Source organism: Aspergillus sydowii, assembly GCF_001890705.1.
Source record: "Aspergillus sydowii CBS 593.65 unplaced genomic scaffold ASPSYscaffold_1, whole genome shotgun sequence".
NCBI classification, from domain to species: domain Eukaryota; kingdom Fungi; phylum Ascomycota; class Eurotiomycetes; order Eurotiales; family Aspergillaceae; genus Aspergillus; species Aspergillus sydowii.
The window spans coordinates 5,411,046-5,425,527 of record NW_024467859.1 but is presented as its reverse complement, the minus strand read 5'-3'; the positions used below and the strand labels follow the sequence as shown (position 1 = coordinate 5,425,527).

The window sequence follows — 14,482 nt, the reverse complement described above, 5'->3', positions numbered from 1 at the left end:
TTTATACAGTAAATGATCTGTTCTTCTGAGATCTGTTTCAATTTATGTCTGAAACCGCTTTTCTTTAGTTGTTTACTCTTGTACTGTCTTGTTTACTGTTGAAATATCTAGATCTGTATTATTTATATATTCGAGGCACGATAAATATTAACAGTCATGTGAATCGATCCTAAATCTCCTGGAATATTAGTGTTATGCACCTTGTCAAGTTGGCGGATATATATGTGTCACCATTATATGGTGCTAGTGGATATCAAAATTATAACTATAGAAGTATTTAAGCTGAAAGTGGCATCAAATTCCCGTTCCTGTGCCATTCCCGGACTCGCCTGGCCACGTTCTCCGGGGATTCAACGAAAACATGTTGCCAACCAAATATACGAAGGCTCTCGTGTCCACCACCGTGTCGAGCCAGCTCGCTCGCAGCTCCAGTCCATGCATCTCGCATTCGGGGAAAGGCATCGTCCATGTGCGAACCGACAAATTCTGTTTCGTCCTGGTCGTCTAGCTGGAAAGGGTAGCTTTTATGAGCACCAAAGAACGACAAGGCCAAGCGGTCGTGGTTGGCATGTGTGAAATCGTGCACATGCTGAGTGTTCTCAGAGCAGCAGCCGTCAGTTACATGAGGAGTCTCCTTCTCTGCGTCGCTAAGGCGGCTCCTGTAATCATCAATGCCTCCACGGATGCTATTTCCCATGGCCACTGCATGTGGCTGTGACCGCCAGCTGGATGACAGCAGCTCGGAGATGGAGACTGGCTGGGTATTCCACTCGACTGGGCGCTGGAAGGCTTCGTCAGACGCGACCTCTGGCTTCAAATGCGCGATAAAGACATTGAAATGCCATCCGTGAGAGCAGAAATAACGATCAACCATAAGAATGGGGGAATGGCATTGTGCCCACTCATGTCGCAGCAAAAGATATCCCACAAAGCAAGGGGTGACTGTCAGGCCCTTTCCAGACTTCAAGGTCGTCCGTGCCAATAACCTGCTCAACATTAGCCATGAATATATGTAAACCTGGTTGAGACTCACCTGTCCGTTCCTCCCGGGGAGCATCGCATGGCCACACTATGAAGCCAAGCGGAGCTCAAGTCAGAGATCCAGACCTGCAGCGCCCGAAGCTCCTGGGAAAAGCGCTCCACGCGTGCCTTGCGATAATCTCTGTGATTGAAATCCCAGAACCCTTCCATCAAGGCATAACCGGCCGCTGCCGTATCCTCTGGGCACAGCCGTGCCACCACGGTGTTGTTTACGCTTGAGAAGGACTTGTACTTTGAGAGCACAAATGAATAAACCACCAGGCGAACAAGCATCTTAATATTATCAGGAGTCCATCTGGTCTCAAATGGAAGAGGAGTCTCGGATCCTGTGGACGATGGCGATGTGGAGCGACTTCTCGTCGAGGACGTCGATGACCAGGAAACAGATTTTGATGAATCGCGCTCAAAACTTCGTCTGTGGTCTTCCATATCTTTAAGCAAGCATGGAGTACCAGAAGGCTCGGTAGATAATACTTCTTCCCAGTCGACTGCCCGAAACAGTTTCGGTAGTGGAAGATCTTTCCCACCGAGTCCGACGGATTGCGGCCGTGCGTTGTGTTGAGTTAGGGCTGCGCAAATTTGCCGTGCTTTTTCCTGCGTCTTTTGAAGACGGTGTACGGTCTGGTCGATCCACTCAGAGGAAGCATTCCTATATAAGCGGTATACTTCAAGGAACATTCCTGCCCTTAAGTGACAACCGGTGTCTCCAACATGGGCGTCGAACGCCATGAGCCCGGAAGATGTGCCATTCGGTGAATCGAGGAGCAGAGCACGGAAGCTCGTTAACGCCTCGATACCGTCAGAGGCAGCACGGGCTACATCTGTCAGTACTGCCGCATAGAGTGCCTTGGGTTGGCTTTTCAGGCGTTGGTGCAAGGTGGGAAATAACAGGTCCGCCATGTTTGCCTCAGCAAGTGGAAGTAATCTGACAGTCGCTTTAGTTCAATGGGAGGAGCTCCAAGTATTCAAGCTATTATACTTTGAGAATCTAAGGTTCCAGGGCCGATCTGTACAAACTATCCATGACGAACCCCGGGACCGGCCCTTCGGGACAGTACGAACTACCGTTTGCGGGCCACGCGATGGCCAGAGGGCGCCCTGCAGAAACTCAAAGCCCTGACCGTGTAGGCTCATAATAGGATCGACCGTCTGCGGTTCGAACGGGAGATTTTGTCGAGTCCTTGTCACGAGGGCGTTTACTCTGGCCCGTGTGTCCACTCCAGCCTGCAGGTTGGTATACGAAGACCGACGATCATCATTCACCTCTGGACTTCTAGGATAGCCTGATAAACGGGCAAAGAGCTAGGTGTGGGCGCCTTACGGCCCATGTCCACATTCAGCATTCAATGCGAGCACGGCCAGAATACCTGTTGGTAGCCACCCGTTGGCTGATCTTCCATCTGATAACTTAAAGTGAATTAGAAGGAACCCCACGGACGATCAGGACCCAGTCGACACGTTTGACAGTCCATCAGCCACACCGGGACGCTCTACGTGGGGCGGCGCACCTTTTCCAGAGCCGATTCTCAACCGTGTAGTGGGTATGGGCAGGGGGGTTTCCCGATCTGACTGGGTAATATCAAGCTTACAGACCACCGACTAGTCAGCGCTCATGACGCAGCACGCGAAGATCACATTGTCCTCAGCCTCTCGCTACGTTCTTGCTCGCTAGCCTATTCACTAATTATTCTCTCCTCAGCCGGCACTCGACGATGGTCAGGTCTCCGAGATTGCGCCAGACCTGCACCGATTCCAGCCCCGCTTGCTCAGCCAAGCGTTCGTACTCGACCCGCGTGCGTTGCTTAGCATTGACAAAGGTGTACACCTGCAGATCCAGCCGGCTGGTTGGAGCGTCTCCCCAGTTCGCCAGCAGCGGCTCAGGGGCGTCATGCTGGCCGTCGCCTCGCGGCTGAGTTTCCCCGGCTGCACGGTACGTCGGACACACCATGTGCTCGCAGATGAGCAGCTTGCTCTGCGGTGTCATAGCCGAGGCACAGGATTTTAGGACCTGGACGGCCTCCACATCAGGCCAGTCGTGGATAATATGTCGAAGGAAGTAGATCTGCGCGCCCTTGAGAGGGGGCTCTTTGAAGAAGTCCAGGGGGGAAAAAGAGGCAACTCCAGTGCCCGCAAACTCGGGAAAATTGTCAACGAGATTCTGTCCTGTCAGATATCATTAATTGGATACCAGGAAGGGCGCTCACCTTGTCGAAGACCGGCTTCGAACTTGGCTGGTCCTGCACCGTCAGACTGAGCCCTGGGAAGGCCCGTAGGATTGGCAGGGTAGCTGCTCCGATGGCCCCTCCGACGTCGACGATATGAGCGTCCTTCTCGCGGGCCCAGGGATAGACTAATCCGTTAGTACTGGGCCGTCAAAACCTTGATGGCAACTTACGGCTGAGGTACTCTCCGAGATTGAAGGCCTTGCCACCCATGGCCTTCTGGGTCCGCTTGGCCATTTCCGGCCTGACGGTGGTAGTATACTTGAAGTAGTCTAGGGGCGTGTCATATGCAATATTGAACGGTGCCCTGGTCGGCTCAGTCGCGTGTTTGTACTCCGGGCTCGTCATCGCGTCCCACACCTTGCAGGACGCAGGGCGACATCCATCGATACTAGGAAACGAATCAGCAACATGGACTCGGAACTGGAATAGCCAGAACATACCAATGACCCACAATGGCTCTCAGCGCCTCTGATCGGTATCGTACGGACAAGGCATTGTTGGCAAAGGTGTTCGGGGCCACTTCCTCGAAAATGTGGGAATTGCACAAGTTGCGCAAGAACCGGGCCAGAACTCCAGCGTTCAGGCCTGCTTTGCCGGCCAGTTCGTCAATGTGGCAAGGGCCCTCAGCTAGGAGGTTGGGTATATCAGCGTGACAGGCGACGAGAAGAGAGGTCTGGTCGTGGCATCCGTAGGTGAAGTCGTTCAAGTACGCATTTGGCCCACAAAGGGCACGCAGCATCTGTCCCGCGGAGGCAATGGACTTGAGAGCATACAGCACGTTCTTTTCGTCTCGTCGATGGATGGGATGCTCGTCGACCGCGTGAAGTGTGAGTGGAGGATCCTGGTGCTCCAGGACGGCGCCTTTGACGACGTCGATACTGGAAACAACGAGGTCCCGGAGCATCTCGAGCTCATGGACGGGGTTAGATTCGGCCGACATTGTGTAAACAGTCTATAAGTGTCTCCAAACGGGCAGATGTAATATTCAGGTTTGCTGCGGCTCCTATTGAACCTTGGGTTTTTTATGCTGAATCCCGGCAGCGTACGCCCGGAGAGATAACGCTCCCTGTAGTCTCATGGGTCGTTAAATTCTCCGTAATGGGGCCTTTGCTCTGCATGTCCAAGGCCATGATGCTCAGTTCGTACTTCTCCGAGGTCGGAATCTTTGGGATCTGCGCCGATCTTCTGATTACCGCACTACTTGACGTCCTTCTATCGACAAACGACGTCACTCTCGATTATGACAGACGCCGGCATTTCTGAAAGCCGATGGATCCTTCGTAGAATTGGATCCACGGGGTTGACCATAAATTAGGCGTTTGGTGGAGTGGGAACTGCACTTTGGGGCGGTGGAGCAGGCAATGCCCTAGTCCGTTGTCCCGCCATTACACAACATCAAGGATCAATCTTGGATATTTGATTTAAGCACTTTGTGAGTCTGCAGCCTTGGAGGGATTTACTTGTTTGTCACCGACTGTACACCGGCAAGATGGGGCACATTCACGATCTGTTCGTCGATGCTCCGACGACTGCGGCCACCTTAAGACCAGTCGTCCTTTTTGCTATACTCATTATTTTCTTCGCACTGTTAGTCCAAAGGAACTCTAGCAAGAAAACGCCAAATACACTGCATTTTTTACATCATGACGGGCGGACAATGAAGACTCTTCCTGGGGATGCGCGATACACTCGATTTACTCACGGGTACAGCATTCCACTTTGCATTTATTCACAATACATGCTGACCACAAAATAGAAAAGAGCTGTCCAAAGCTGGGCAGGCCATGTGTGGTGACGAGCCCTATCTCCTACGGAACAAATCGAAGCGTGACCTTGTCCTCCATACTCCAACGCAGATGAGAGACTTTTTCAAGGGAGACGGCAAACGTGAGTCGTTATCCATTCTTCCATGGACAAAGTGATTCTGTCTAATTCTTGTAGTCCACACTAAACAGCAGGATGCAAGCATGGGAGCGTACTTTCTTCGTAGTCTGGGCCAGTGTGTAGGCGCCCAGAATGGACCACGCTGGCACCAAACCCGCTATCACTTGGAGCAGTTCTTCTCTGCGATTGAAGCTGCGTCGATGATTACGGATTTCCAGCGGGTTTTGAATAATTGGGCGAAAACACTGCCGGACAATGCAGCATCGCAGCAGGTAGGAGACAGGAAATTTCTGACCGACAGCGTTGAGATTTGTCGACAACTTCCCTTTCGCATGATAGCGATGTGTCTTTATGGAAATATGTTAACTGACGAGGTGAGTCTTTTTTGCCATGTTGGTATTTCTGGGCGTTAATGATATCAGCGATTCGATATGCTGTGGCATCTGAATAAGATCCATGAAAAGGTGACGCAGTACACCTTCTTTGGCACATGGGAGAATATGCCCTACTATCATCTGCTTCCCACTACAGCAAATAGAGTGCTGGCCGAGTACGAGGAAGGGTGGAAAGAATTCAACCTCGAAATCATCAACGCAGCACGAAAGGTTCGTTCCCTCGTCAGTTATCCTCAGGCATTGTCTATAACTTATCATTAGAGCAACACCCCCTGTCGAGCATCACGCATGTTCCAAGTTGTTGAATCAGGCGACATGACAATGGACATGGTATGACCCCCAGTCCTGCTTTCAGCACAGTCTTACTGACACTGCAAAGTACCTTCAGTCCCTAGATGAAATCCTGTTCACGAACATTGATGTCACTTCTGCCCAGTTTGCGTACGGATTGATCAATATGGGCAAATCTTCAGCAGCCGGGCGCAGGCTATACGAGGAGGTCAGCACCGTTGCTGTCGAAGAAGACGAAATTGACTTTTACGCCCGAAAGGACGATACATTCCTGCACAAGTTGTATCTGGAGATTCTACGAAGCAATCCCCCCATCTGTTTGTGCCGCATTACCTCTCTATTGCCAGTTTCTAGCTGACGGTTGATCTCTCTGCAGGGTTTACCTTCCCTGAGACCACCGCTGTCGAGAAGCGAATCGACGGATTCCTCATTCCAGCCGGTACAAACGTGGTTATTGATACGCTGCGACTGAATAAATCGTCTCCGATCTGGGGAAACACTGGCCACGAGTTCCACCCTGAACGATGGGATCATATCACCACTGGACAGGCGCGGTATAGCTGGCTTGGATATGGAATGGGTCCCAGGAAGTGCCTGGGAAAGAACTTTGCCAATATCATCCTCAAGCTGTTCCTGATATCGGTCAGTCGATACTTCACACTGGATGCAGGAGAGGGAGCAGTTCAGATTAAGAGGGATCGGTTTACGTGCGTGCCAGAGCAGTTGGTCGTGTTTGAACAGCGGTAGTAATATTTTAAACCTGGTTATTATATAGCAATTCTGTATAAGTTAAGAATTATGCTCTCAGTGATGGCCCCTTGCTCTATTGGATACTCTTTATGGGCCAGTTTAAACAAGCCTCTATGGCTGATGACGGGAAAGAATGTTCGATATTAAGTACAAATTATATCTCAAACCAATCTCCAACCCTGTTCCAAGTCCATCTTACAAGCCTCAATAGCCCTCTGTATCCTTATACTTTCAGAGTGAGTGCCTACTTTCGCAGGCCCGGGACATCGGTGTTGCTTGCATTGCGAGGAATCAAGTCGAGCGTCTTGAGGAACTCGTTGGTAAAGTCGAGACCGGTGACTGCAAGGCCCTCACCAACGACTTCAAGGACACAGGCCGCGACGAAGGTGACATTCAGCGTGATACCGGCAAGATCGGGAACCCATTTCTCAGGGTGTCCCCACCAGAGGATTTCCCAGTGCAGCTCGTCGATGAGCTTGTCGAAGTCGACGGTCTTGAGATTGACAATCTCAGCCACAACGCGGTCGGTGGTGGGCCAGAGACACTTGAAGAAGGCGTCTATGGCGGAACTGTCACTGGCAGCAGCATCGATCAGGCCCGAGATATCAGGGGAGGGCTGAGCAGCCTCGGCCACAGCCGGGGTGGTTGGGCTGGGCACATCGGAGGACGAGGAGGACTGGCCAACGGCAGAGGCAGTCAGGCCGAGCAGAGTCAAGGGGAGGAGTCTCATCGTGAAGAGAATGGAATAATATCTTGATGCGATGGTCCTCATACCGTGTCCTGGACGCCTTGCATTGTTTTATACTCGGCAGAAAGACCACCACGGAGGACAGTAGTATTCCATCCCGCGTGCAGAACCCAGATAGGCGAGATAAGGATCTACATACAGTGCACACCGCAGTCAAGAATTTGAGTATTTGACAGCCCTGATGCTGCCCGCTAATGGTTTACGTTGCGATCCACAGAGTCGGCAAATGGCTGTCAGGGTCGGTCGTTCGTTCACATGCAAACCGCCACGCGGAAAAGGGACTAACGAGTTAAGCACCACATACTGGCAGGTTAAGCACACAAAGTGGAGCCCAGAAATGCCGTTCACTGTTCAGGATGCTTAATCCGAGGTGCTGGGCCGATATGGAGCCGTCGTTTGGCCGAGTCCGATTTCGGGTTCGCAAACTGCGCCTAAGTCGGGACTGCGATCATTCCCAGATGCGTCAACAGCCCGATATCAATCATATCAATCACATCAGTGGCAGGCCCGACTGGTCCCTCTGGCGCCGTTGTTCCCACCGATCGGCAAGGCTCTGTGCCGTGGCGACGATCACGGAGCATCTGCTGCATCTGGCAGTCGATTACACAGTTTTATGCTATGGATCTTTGGCTCTGCCAGGCCGGCATCGCAGGATTCATGGGATTCATGGTTAAGACACTTGATGTGAATTGAGACCTGTCTGAGTCAGGACGAGCCACCGTCCGACTGCCTCCAACTCTGGGGGAAACCTATCACATGCAGACTTGCTCGTGAAGGATGCAAGGGACAGGATGCCTCTTTTAATGTCTTGCTCACTCCAGTTCGTGATTTTAGTAACAAAGGCAGCGCGCAACAATGTCGAAAACACTCCCTCTGCTAGTCCGGCTCCCAGAGCCGTGGAAGACCTCCTATAAGCTTCTGGTAGTCGAATACGAACTTACTGTGCGCAAACTTCAACTGCGTCACTCTCCTCGTACAGATGACGGTCCTCTGCCACCGCAGCTGTTGCATCATGAGTCCTTGACCTTCACCGACTTGGCCCCTCCCCAGGCGTTGACTACTCCGGATGAGGGCAACAACCTGGCATGGGCAAGGACACAACGAAGCCCCATTACGCATTTCTCCTGGTCTGGAACGACACCCACAGTGGGTCAGATATGGAACGTGATCCACGCAATCGAGTTGCTGCACGATGACTACGAGATCTTTCGTGCGGATCTATCAGGAGAGGGCCGGGATCTGCTGGAACGAGAGCTGCTGGCAGTTGGACTCGCTACGCCCCATCCCAAGCCATCTTCGCCTTCAGGGATACCGACACCCATTTCAATAGACCATTCTGAACAGTTGGTGTTTTCCCGCAGCAGTTTCTGGCAGGGGGCAGGATCCCCATTTGGTGCTCGGCCAGCATGGGTCGCTGATCCAGATATTCACAACCATCTGCGCACGCCGTTAAACTTATACCCCAGTCGACCGTTGGAGTATACATTGACAACTGAATTTCCCAGGCGCCAGGTGCACGCATTGCACCCAGTACGTCCTCCAAAGCCAGCACCAGGGTCACGTATCTACAGCCGCTATATTCCAGCGCTTGGGGAGTTCTTCTCTGTATATGTCCTGGACTACACCAACGAGCAGCACCTGCATCTTTTTCACACATGGCAAAATGATCCGAGGGTGGCCGAGCAGTGGAGGGAAACAGGCACGCTGAATCAACACCGTGAATACCTACGCCAGATCCATGAGGATCCCCATCAGATGGCCGTGCTGGCCAAATTTAACGATGTCTTCTTTTCCTACCACGAGATCTACTGGGCTAAGGTTAGTCTTCTATACTCTCGTCCCCATACAGCAAGCTCACTGTTCTCGTCTCACAGGAAGACCATCTCGGTGCGCACTACAACGCCGGCAATTGGGACCGCGGACGGCACTCTCTCGTCGGCGACACTCGATTCAGGGGGTCCCAACGGGTGATTGCATGGTGGTGTAGTCTGATGCATTACATATTCCTAGACGAGCCTCGCACCGAGTACGTAACTGGGGAGCCCAAATTCGCCCATCGAGTTCCCCTCGCCTATGACCATGCAACAGGCATGAACCTGGCCAAGGTCATTGACCTGCCTCATAAACGTTCCGCGTTGATCTTAGGGAGTCGAGACAAGTTCTTCCATGTAGCACCCATGCGTTTCGACGACGTTGAAAATTTGGATCGTAATCCATATGGTGTGCTGAAGCTATAGCTGTTTATTCCAACGAACAGGAGACCAAGCATTAGTCAAGTGGTGTGTGGATGCCTATTTCGGGCAGAAGAATGTATGATAAGCTATTGAGCCAGCTGGAGTTGGACGGAATCAGTGACAGGGGTCTCCTTGATGATATCTCAAGTATACCGCTTATACGACGAAGATTGAATATACACCAGCAATGTCTTTATTAGATCACTCTCAAGTCTACACCCATCCCTCTCAACGCGGTCGAGGAGTGCCCAATGGCTGTCTGCATTATACTATGCCTCTTGTCTTTCTGTCAGACTCTCGCAAATGTCCCATCTGTACTCATCTCTTGCCGTGCTGCAGCAGGTTTTGGTCAATATTATGCAGCGTCTCCTGGTGAGCCGGTTTATCATTGATGCTTCCCGTGAGCCATGAGCCCAGTTCATCAAGCAGGCCGACATAATCGGTATAATACGCAGGAGCCTCACCTAGAGATCGAGGATTCTATATACTTCCCTAGCACTAGTGCAGCTTTGAATTGTTTCTCTTCGAGCAACGACCTGTTATCAACCAGTATCGTGCAGTGGAGACCTTGAATTTCTAAATGTGAAGAACCGTTCCTGAAGTCTCCGGGGCTTCATAATATGAATAGATAGAGGTGGTATAGTTCTGCTAGAAGTCATTTGAAACGGGGCGATTTGGTCTAGTTCAGTATCTACTGTGTGAACTGTTTCTAAATTCCACCAGTCAGCCACCTCGCCTGGACGTGGATTCGACAATGCTCGAGGGAGCACACGTGGGATATTGAGAGGTATCGCATTTCGATCCTTCTTATCTACTTAATTTACTGTTTAGCCGCCAGCCCCCAACACCACCAGGCTCAGCGTAAGCCAGCTTGGGGGCCGACCCACCTGGCTCCTCTATATACCTGTTAGCAACTGTGTGATTTGATGCGATCTGGGTACTAGTTTGCATCTTATTTGACTGATTATCCTGGTGCAGGTATCCCGTAATTTCCTGCAGCGAGCGGCCCCCATGCAACGCCACACCATGAGGTGCACCCCTAGTATAAAGATAGGGAGGCGCCCTCTGGACTCGAGCGTTCGGTTTCTTCACATTGGTATCGGTTTGTTCATTCGTTTGGTTCCGCGATGAGGTGCACTCCCTCCCTTTTCGTCCTTCTGGGCTCGCTGGCCACGAGCCACAGCTGGGTCTTGGATGCATCGTGTCAGCCATATCGAGAGATGGTAAAAACTAGCATGAACAGTGCATTCGATATGGCCAGAGCAGGCGAGGATGTTCTGGATGCCGTTGATCCATATGGAATCGGGACTCCAAGCCAGGCTCAGAGCGACCTGGTCTCCTACCTATTCGCTGATGCCCTATCGAATGGCCAAGTGAACGATGCGCCGTTTAGGAAAGCCCGCCGTATGCACGAATCGATTTTGGGCTATGATTCCAATCTTGGAGAGCCTAATCCACGCCCGCCGCAGGATTTGACAACCTTGCGGTATAGTGATGTTGTCGTCTTTTGCAACTATGACCGTTTCACCGAAAATCGAGACTGCGACGGAAACGAGGCCAAGGGAATGGCCTGCGACACATCCATGCGCCATCTTTTCCAAATGGGTGATATCTATAAGGAGTGCAAGAACAAGCCCTTTGGTGGAGGCGGCACCGAGGTCAGTTCTTGCTCCAGAAATGGGCACACGGTCTCGCAAGCTAATTCTATGGCAGGCTTGGACAAAGGTCATGAGTCGTAACCGAGTTGGCAAGGCGTCCATTATACAGCTATGTCCCTGGTACTTGGAAAAGGTAAAAGGCCAGAAATTCAAAACCTTTGCAGACCTGGGGAACAAGCCCTTCCCGGCCCGCAAATTTACGGACAAGCTCCTAGGCAACACTGCGATGGACCTGGTAAATCTGTTTGACGGCACGTTGCTGCACGAACTGGCACATGCGCCTCCAGACATTGCAGCAGTGGATGGAGATGGCGACGATTCCTACCGCTGGAAGAACTGCCGCAGGTTGGCAAAGAAGGGGACGACTAACGCAGAGACCTACTCTTTCTTTGGCCTGGGAGCGAAGATGATCTCGAGCAAGGACAATCCGCAGCGGCCCATGGAAGACGGATCCATCCAGGTCCTCCCTGCAAACGCAAAGAAGCGAAGGTCTGATACCCTCCTTGTCAACCGGGCAGCTGCCCCGGAAGTCACCACGACAGTAAACCACGACCCTATCACGCTGGAGCCCTCCGATGCTGCGTCCCTCACCGATGCCATTCCGGCTGGGGAGAGCTCTGCGGTGATCTACGACGTCCACACGATCTTCCTGAACCCAGGCGGGGACGATTCATCGCCTGGCAGTCCTGGCTCGAGCGCATCAGAAACGTCACAGTCCACCTCTACAGCTTCAACCTCTGGTAGGCCCGGTTCCGGCACACCTGGGTCCTCACCGTCCACCTTCATGACTTCGCCTAGTGTATCAGAATCGTCTGGTGGATCATCGACTGAGGCAAGCTCGCCTGTACCAAGCCCGTCAGGCAGCAGTGCCCTGTCTCCAGCTGTTTCTTCCGGGTCCCTTACCGATACTTCATCTACATCTTCCGGACCTCTTGTTGATTCGACTTCTGGTTCTCCGCCTGATTCTACTTCAACTGACTCTACCTCTTCTGGTCCCCTTGTTAGCTCGACTTCAGCTGACCCTACTTCATCTGGCTCTACCTCTTCTGGCCCTCTCGTTGGTTCTACTTCGTATGGCTCTACATCTGGTTCTGTCTCGTCCGGCCTCTCCAGCTCAAGCAGCGCCACTTTTGTCGTCGTCACAACCTCTGACGGAACCCCCGTTACCTCGACTGTGGTTGCTGAATCCACCCCAGCTCCTACTTCTATTACATCTGCGCCAGAAAGTAGTGATGTGACCACAGTCACCTCAGGCTCATCTACAACCACAGTCCCAATAACCGTTGTGGATGTGACCAAGTCCGACACAACCACTCCTGTCACATATACGTCCACCCAAACCAGCGCTGAGGACGGCAAGCCTACAGACGTTTGGGCTTGCACTGGCCCCCTTTGTGACTCCAGCTCCGGATGCAAAATCCCAGCCTTTTGCAACTCACCGGACCTGGGCACGTCCTGGGGTCTTTGCTGTGGGTTTGCCCCAGCGCCTGGCCCTGACGGCACAGTCCCTCCCCCTGGTGGCCCTCCTGCTCCCCCCCCTGCTCCTCCAGGCGAAGAAGGCCCTCCGGACAACAGCGACGATAATCAGTCTGAGTCTACCACTAGCACTTCGTCTTCAACCAGTGAATCAAGCTCTACCACAACCTCAACATCCAGTGAGCCGACAGTTGCGGACACAATTACTGGTGACCAATTCCTGGAGGCTGAGCCTGTTACCACCTGGTATGAGGCGCAGCAGTCGCTTTTGTCGGAGCTCATGGCAGACACCACCGATCCCTACATTACCTGGACGCCCTCAACCTCGTCCTCTGGTTCACTGGGGTCGCCAACCTCCACGCCTCTAATCACCTCGTCGTCTTCTCCTTCAACAGTTCCATCTACGTCTGCTGAGACAACATCATCAACAACCGACACGACCTCTGCCTCTCCTACCAGTGGCAACTCCGGCTGTTCTATCGCCTTCCAGGGAGACATGGGCGTGCTGTCCTGTCCATCGACAACTAGGTCATCGTCGACTACCACTTCGTCGACGTCTACCTCTTCTGCAAGTGGCAGCTCCGGCTGTTCTGTCACCTTCCACGGAGACATGGGCGTACTGTCCTGTCCGTCGACGACTAGCTCATCGACGACTAGCACTTCTTCGGCCTCCAGTATTGTTCTGTCTGGCTCCCCGACGTCCTCTGGGACAGCTACTCCTGTGGAAACGTCCACTTCCTCTGCATCCCCAACGCCATCTGAAGACCCAGGTACGGCCGACTGTAAGATCATCTTCAAAGACGAATTGTCTTCGGTAAAGGACTGGATGTACAAGGTCACCATGTCTGGCGACTGGGTAGACGAGCAGAGCGTCAAGACCGAGGTTTCGACCTGCAGCAACGAGGGAGGCCAGCCCTCAGCGTGGGTCTGGGAGGATCAGGGCGACGGCTTTTACATGGCTGGCTTTGACCTGTACGACCTGTCGGACGAAGACTGCGTGGCAAATGCAATCAGGAGCGCCTCTGCCTTCAATGTCGAGGACGTGACGTGCAACGAATATATTGGTGAAGACCAGGAGCTCATGGCGGAGTTGACGGAGCAAAGCTCCTAATGTTGTACATAATTGAACCTATGTATTACTAGCTGTTGCTAACTAATAATATACTTCCTTTTCGATATCTACTGTACTACTGCATTCAGGACACCACTTGTAAATTCTTCTCCATCGTGGACTTGGTATACATCTCTGTAACCTTCTAATCTCCACTGTAATATGTCTGGCTGATCAGGACCGTGGGGGCCGTAACAGAAGGAGCAACAACAGTATTCAATAACCACTCATGTCCACTTATACGTACACCATATCACTGTGAGAATGTGGGCCCGTAAGCCAGCCAAGACTAGCGCCAGACTTCATGTGAATCATAATACATCTGTTGAACCTGGTAAGCCATGTTTTCACCCCTATCCGGTCGCGCCCTCAAAGGCAGCACGCACAGAATGGCCAACAACAATATACCACTTGAGGAGCAGCAATAGGTAAGAAGGGAATTTGAGAGGATCAAGGCAACGGTCCAAAAAGCGAGTAAGGCCGGCCTGCCCCAACCAGGGCCTAACTCAAACCCGCGAGGCACCACGACAAGCCAAGAAAAATATGCATCAAGATATCACAAGCCCCTGGGTCCTTTGAGTATGATCAAGTGGAACGCCGACCACCCAGTAGTGTGGATGAACGCAGCTCTCGTCGTAATCCTGGTCTCAGGGGCTGTTTTGCTTTGGC

General features: G+C 52.3%; 6 protein-coding genes across 6 annotated transcripts; 3 read left to right on the top strand and 3 right to left on the bottom strand.

Annotated features, from left to right (window-relative positions):
* Positions 1-106: 106 nt before the first annotated feature.
* ASPSYDRAFT_1157858 (uncharacterized protein) lies at positions 107-1,941 on the bottom strand (the record flags this gene model as incomplete). Its single annotated transcript, XM_040840037.1, has 2 exons — positions 107-986; positions 1,034-1,941. The coding sequence occupies 2 exons, from the start codon at positions 1,939-1,941 to the stop codon at positions 278-280; spliced, it is 1,617 nt and encodes a 538-aa protein (XP_040709181.1). The 3' UTR covers positions 107-277.
* A 784-nt stretch (positions 1,942-2,725) lies between these two features.
* Positions 2,726-4,206, bottom strand: ASPSYDRAFT_27317 (uncharacterized protein; the record flags this gene model as incomplete). Its single annotated transcript, XM_040844384.1, has 4 exons — positions 2,726-3,199; positions 3,246-3,391; positions 3,437-3,654; positions 3,707-4,206. The coding sequence occupies 4 exons, from the start codon at positions 4,204-4,206 to the stop codon at positions 2,726-2,728; spliced, it is 1,338 nt and encodes a 445-aa protein (XP_040709180.1).
* A 717-nt stretch (positions 4,207-4,923) lies between these two features.
* On the top strand, positions 4,924-6,583 carry ASPSYDRAFT_85347 (uncharacterized protein; the record flags this gene model as incomplete). Its single annotated transcript, XM_040851513.1, has 7 exons — positions 4,924-4,970; positions 5,023-5,153; positions 5,208-5,524; positions 5,573-5,755; positions 5,807-5,875; positions 5,925-6,153; positions 6,213-6,583. 7 exons carry the CDS (start codon positions 4,924-4,926, stop codon positions 6,581-6,583), a joined length of 1,347 nt encoding a protein of 448 aa, XP_040709179.1.
* Positions 6,565-7,344, bottom strand: ASPSYDRAFT_40187 (uncharacterized protein). Its single transcript, XM_040846026.1, has one exon. The coding sequence runs from the start codon at positions 7,314-7,316 to the stop codon at positions 6,831-6,833; it is 486 nt and encodes a 161-aa protein (XP_040709178.1). The 5' UTR covers positions 7,317-7,344; the 3' UTR covers positions 6,565-6,830.
* Positions 7,345-8,189: 845 nt separating this feature from the next.
* ASPSYDRAFT_85345 (GNAT family N-acetyltransferase) lies at positions 8,190-9,571 on the top strand (the record flags this gene model as incomplete). The annotated part of the gene is made up of 2 exons (XM_040851512.1): positions 8,190-9,152; positions 9,209-9,571. 2 exons carry the CDS (start codon positions 8,190-8,192, stop codon positions 9,569-9,571), a joined length of 1,326 nt encoding a protein of 441 aa, XP_040709177.1.
* A 1,095-nt stretch (positions 9,572-10,666) lies between these two features.
* Positions 10,667-13,879, top strand: ASPSYDRAFT_64899 (uncharacterized protein). Its single transcript, XM_040850295.1, has 2 exons — positions 10,667-11,226; positions 11,282-13,879. Exons 1-2 carry the CDS (start codon positions 10,696-10,698, stop codon positions 13,811-13,813), a joined length of 3,063 nt encoding a protein of 1,020 aa, XP_040709176.1. The 5' UTR covers positions 10,667-10,695; the 3' UTR covers positions 13,814-13,879.
* Positions 13,880-14,482: the final 603 nt, after the last annotated feature.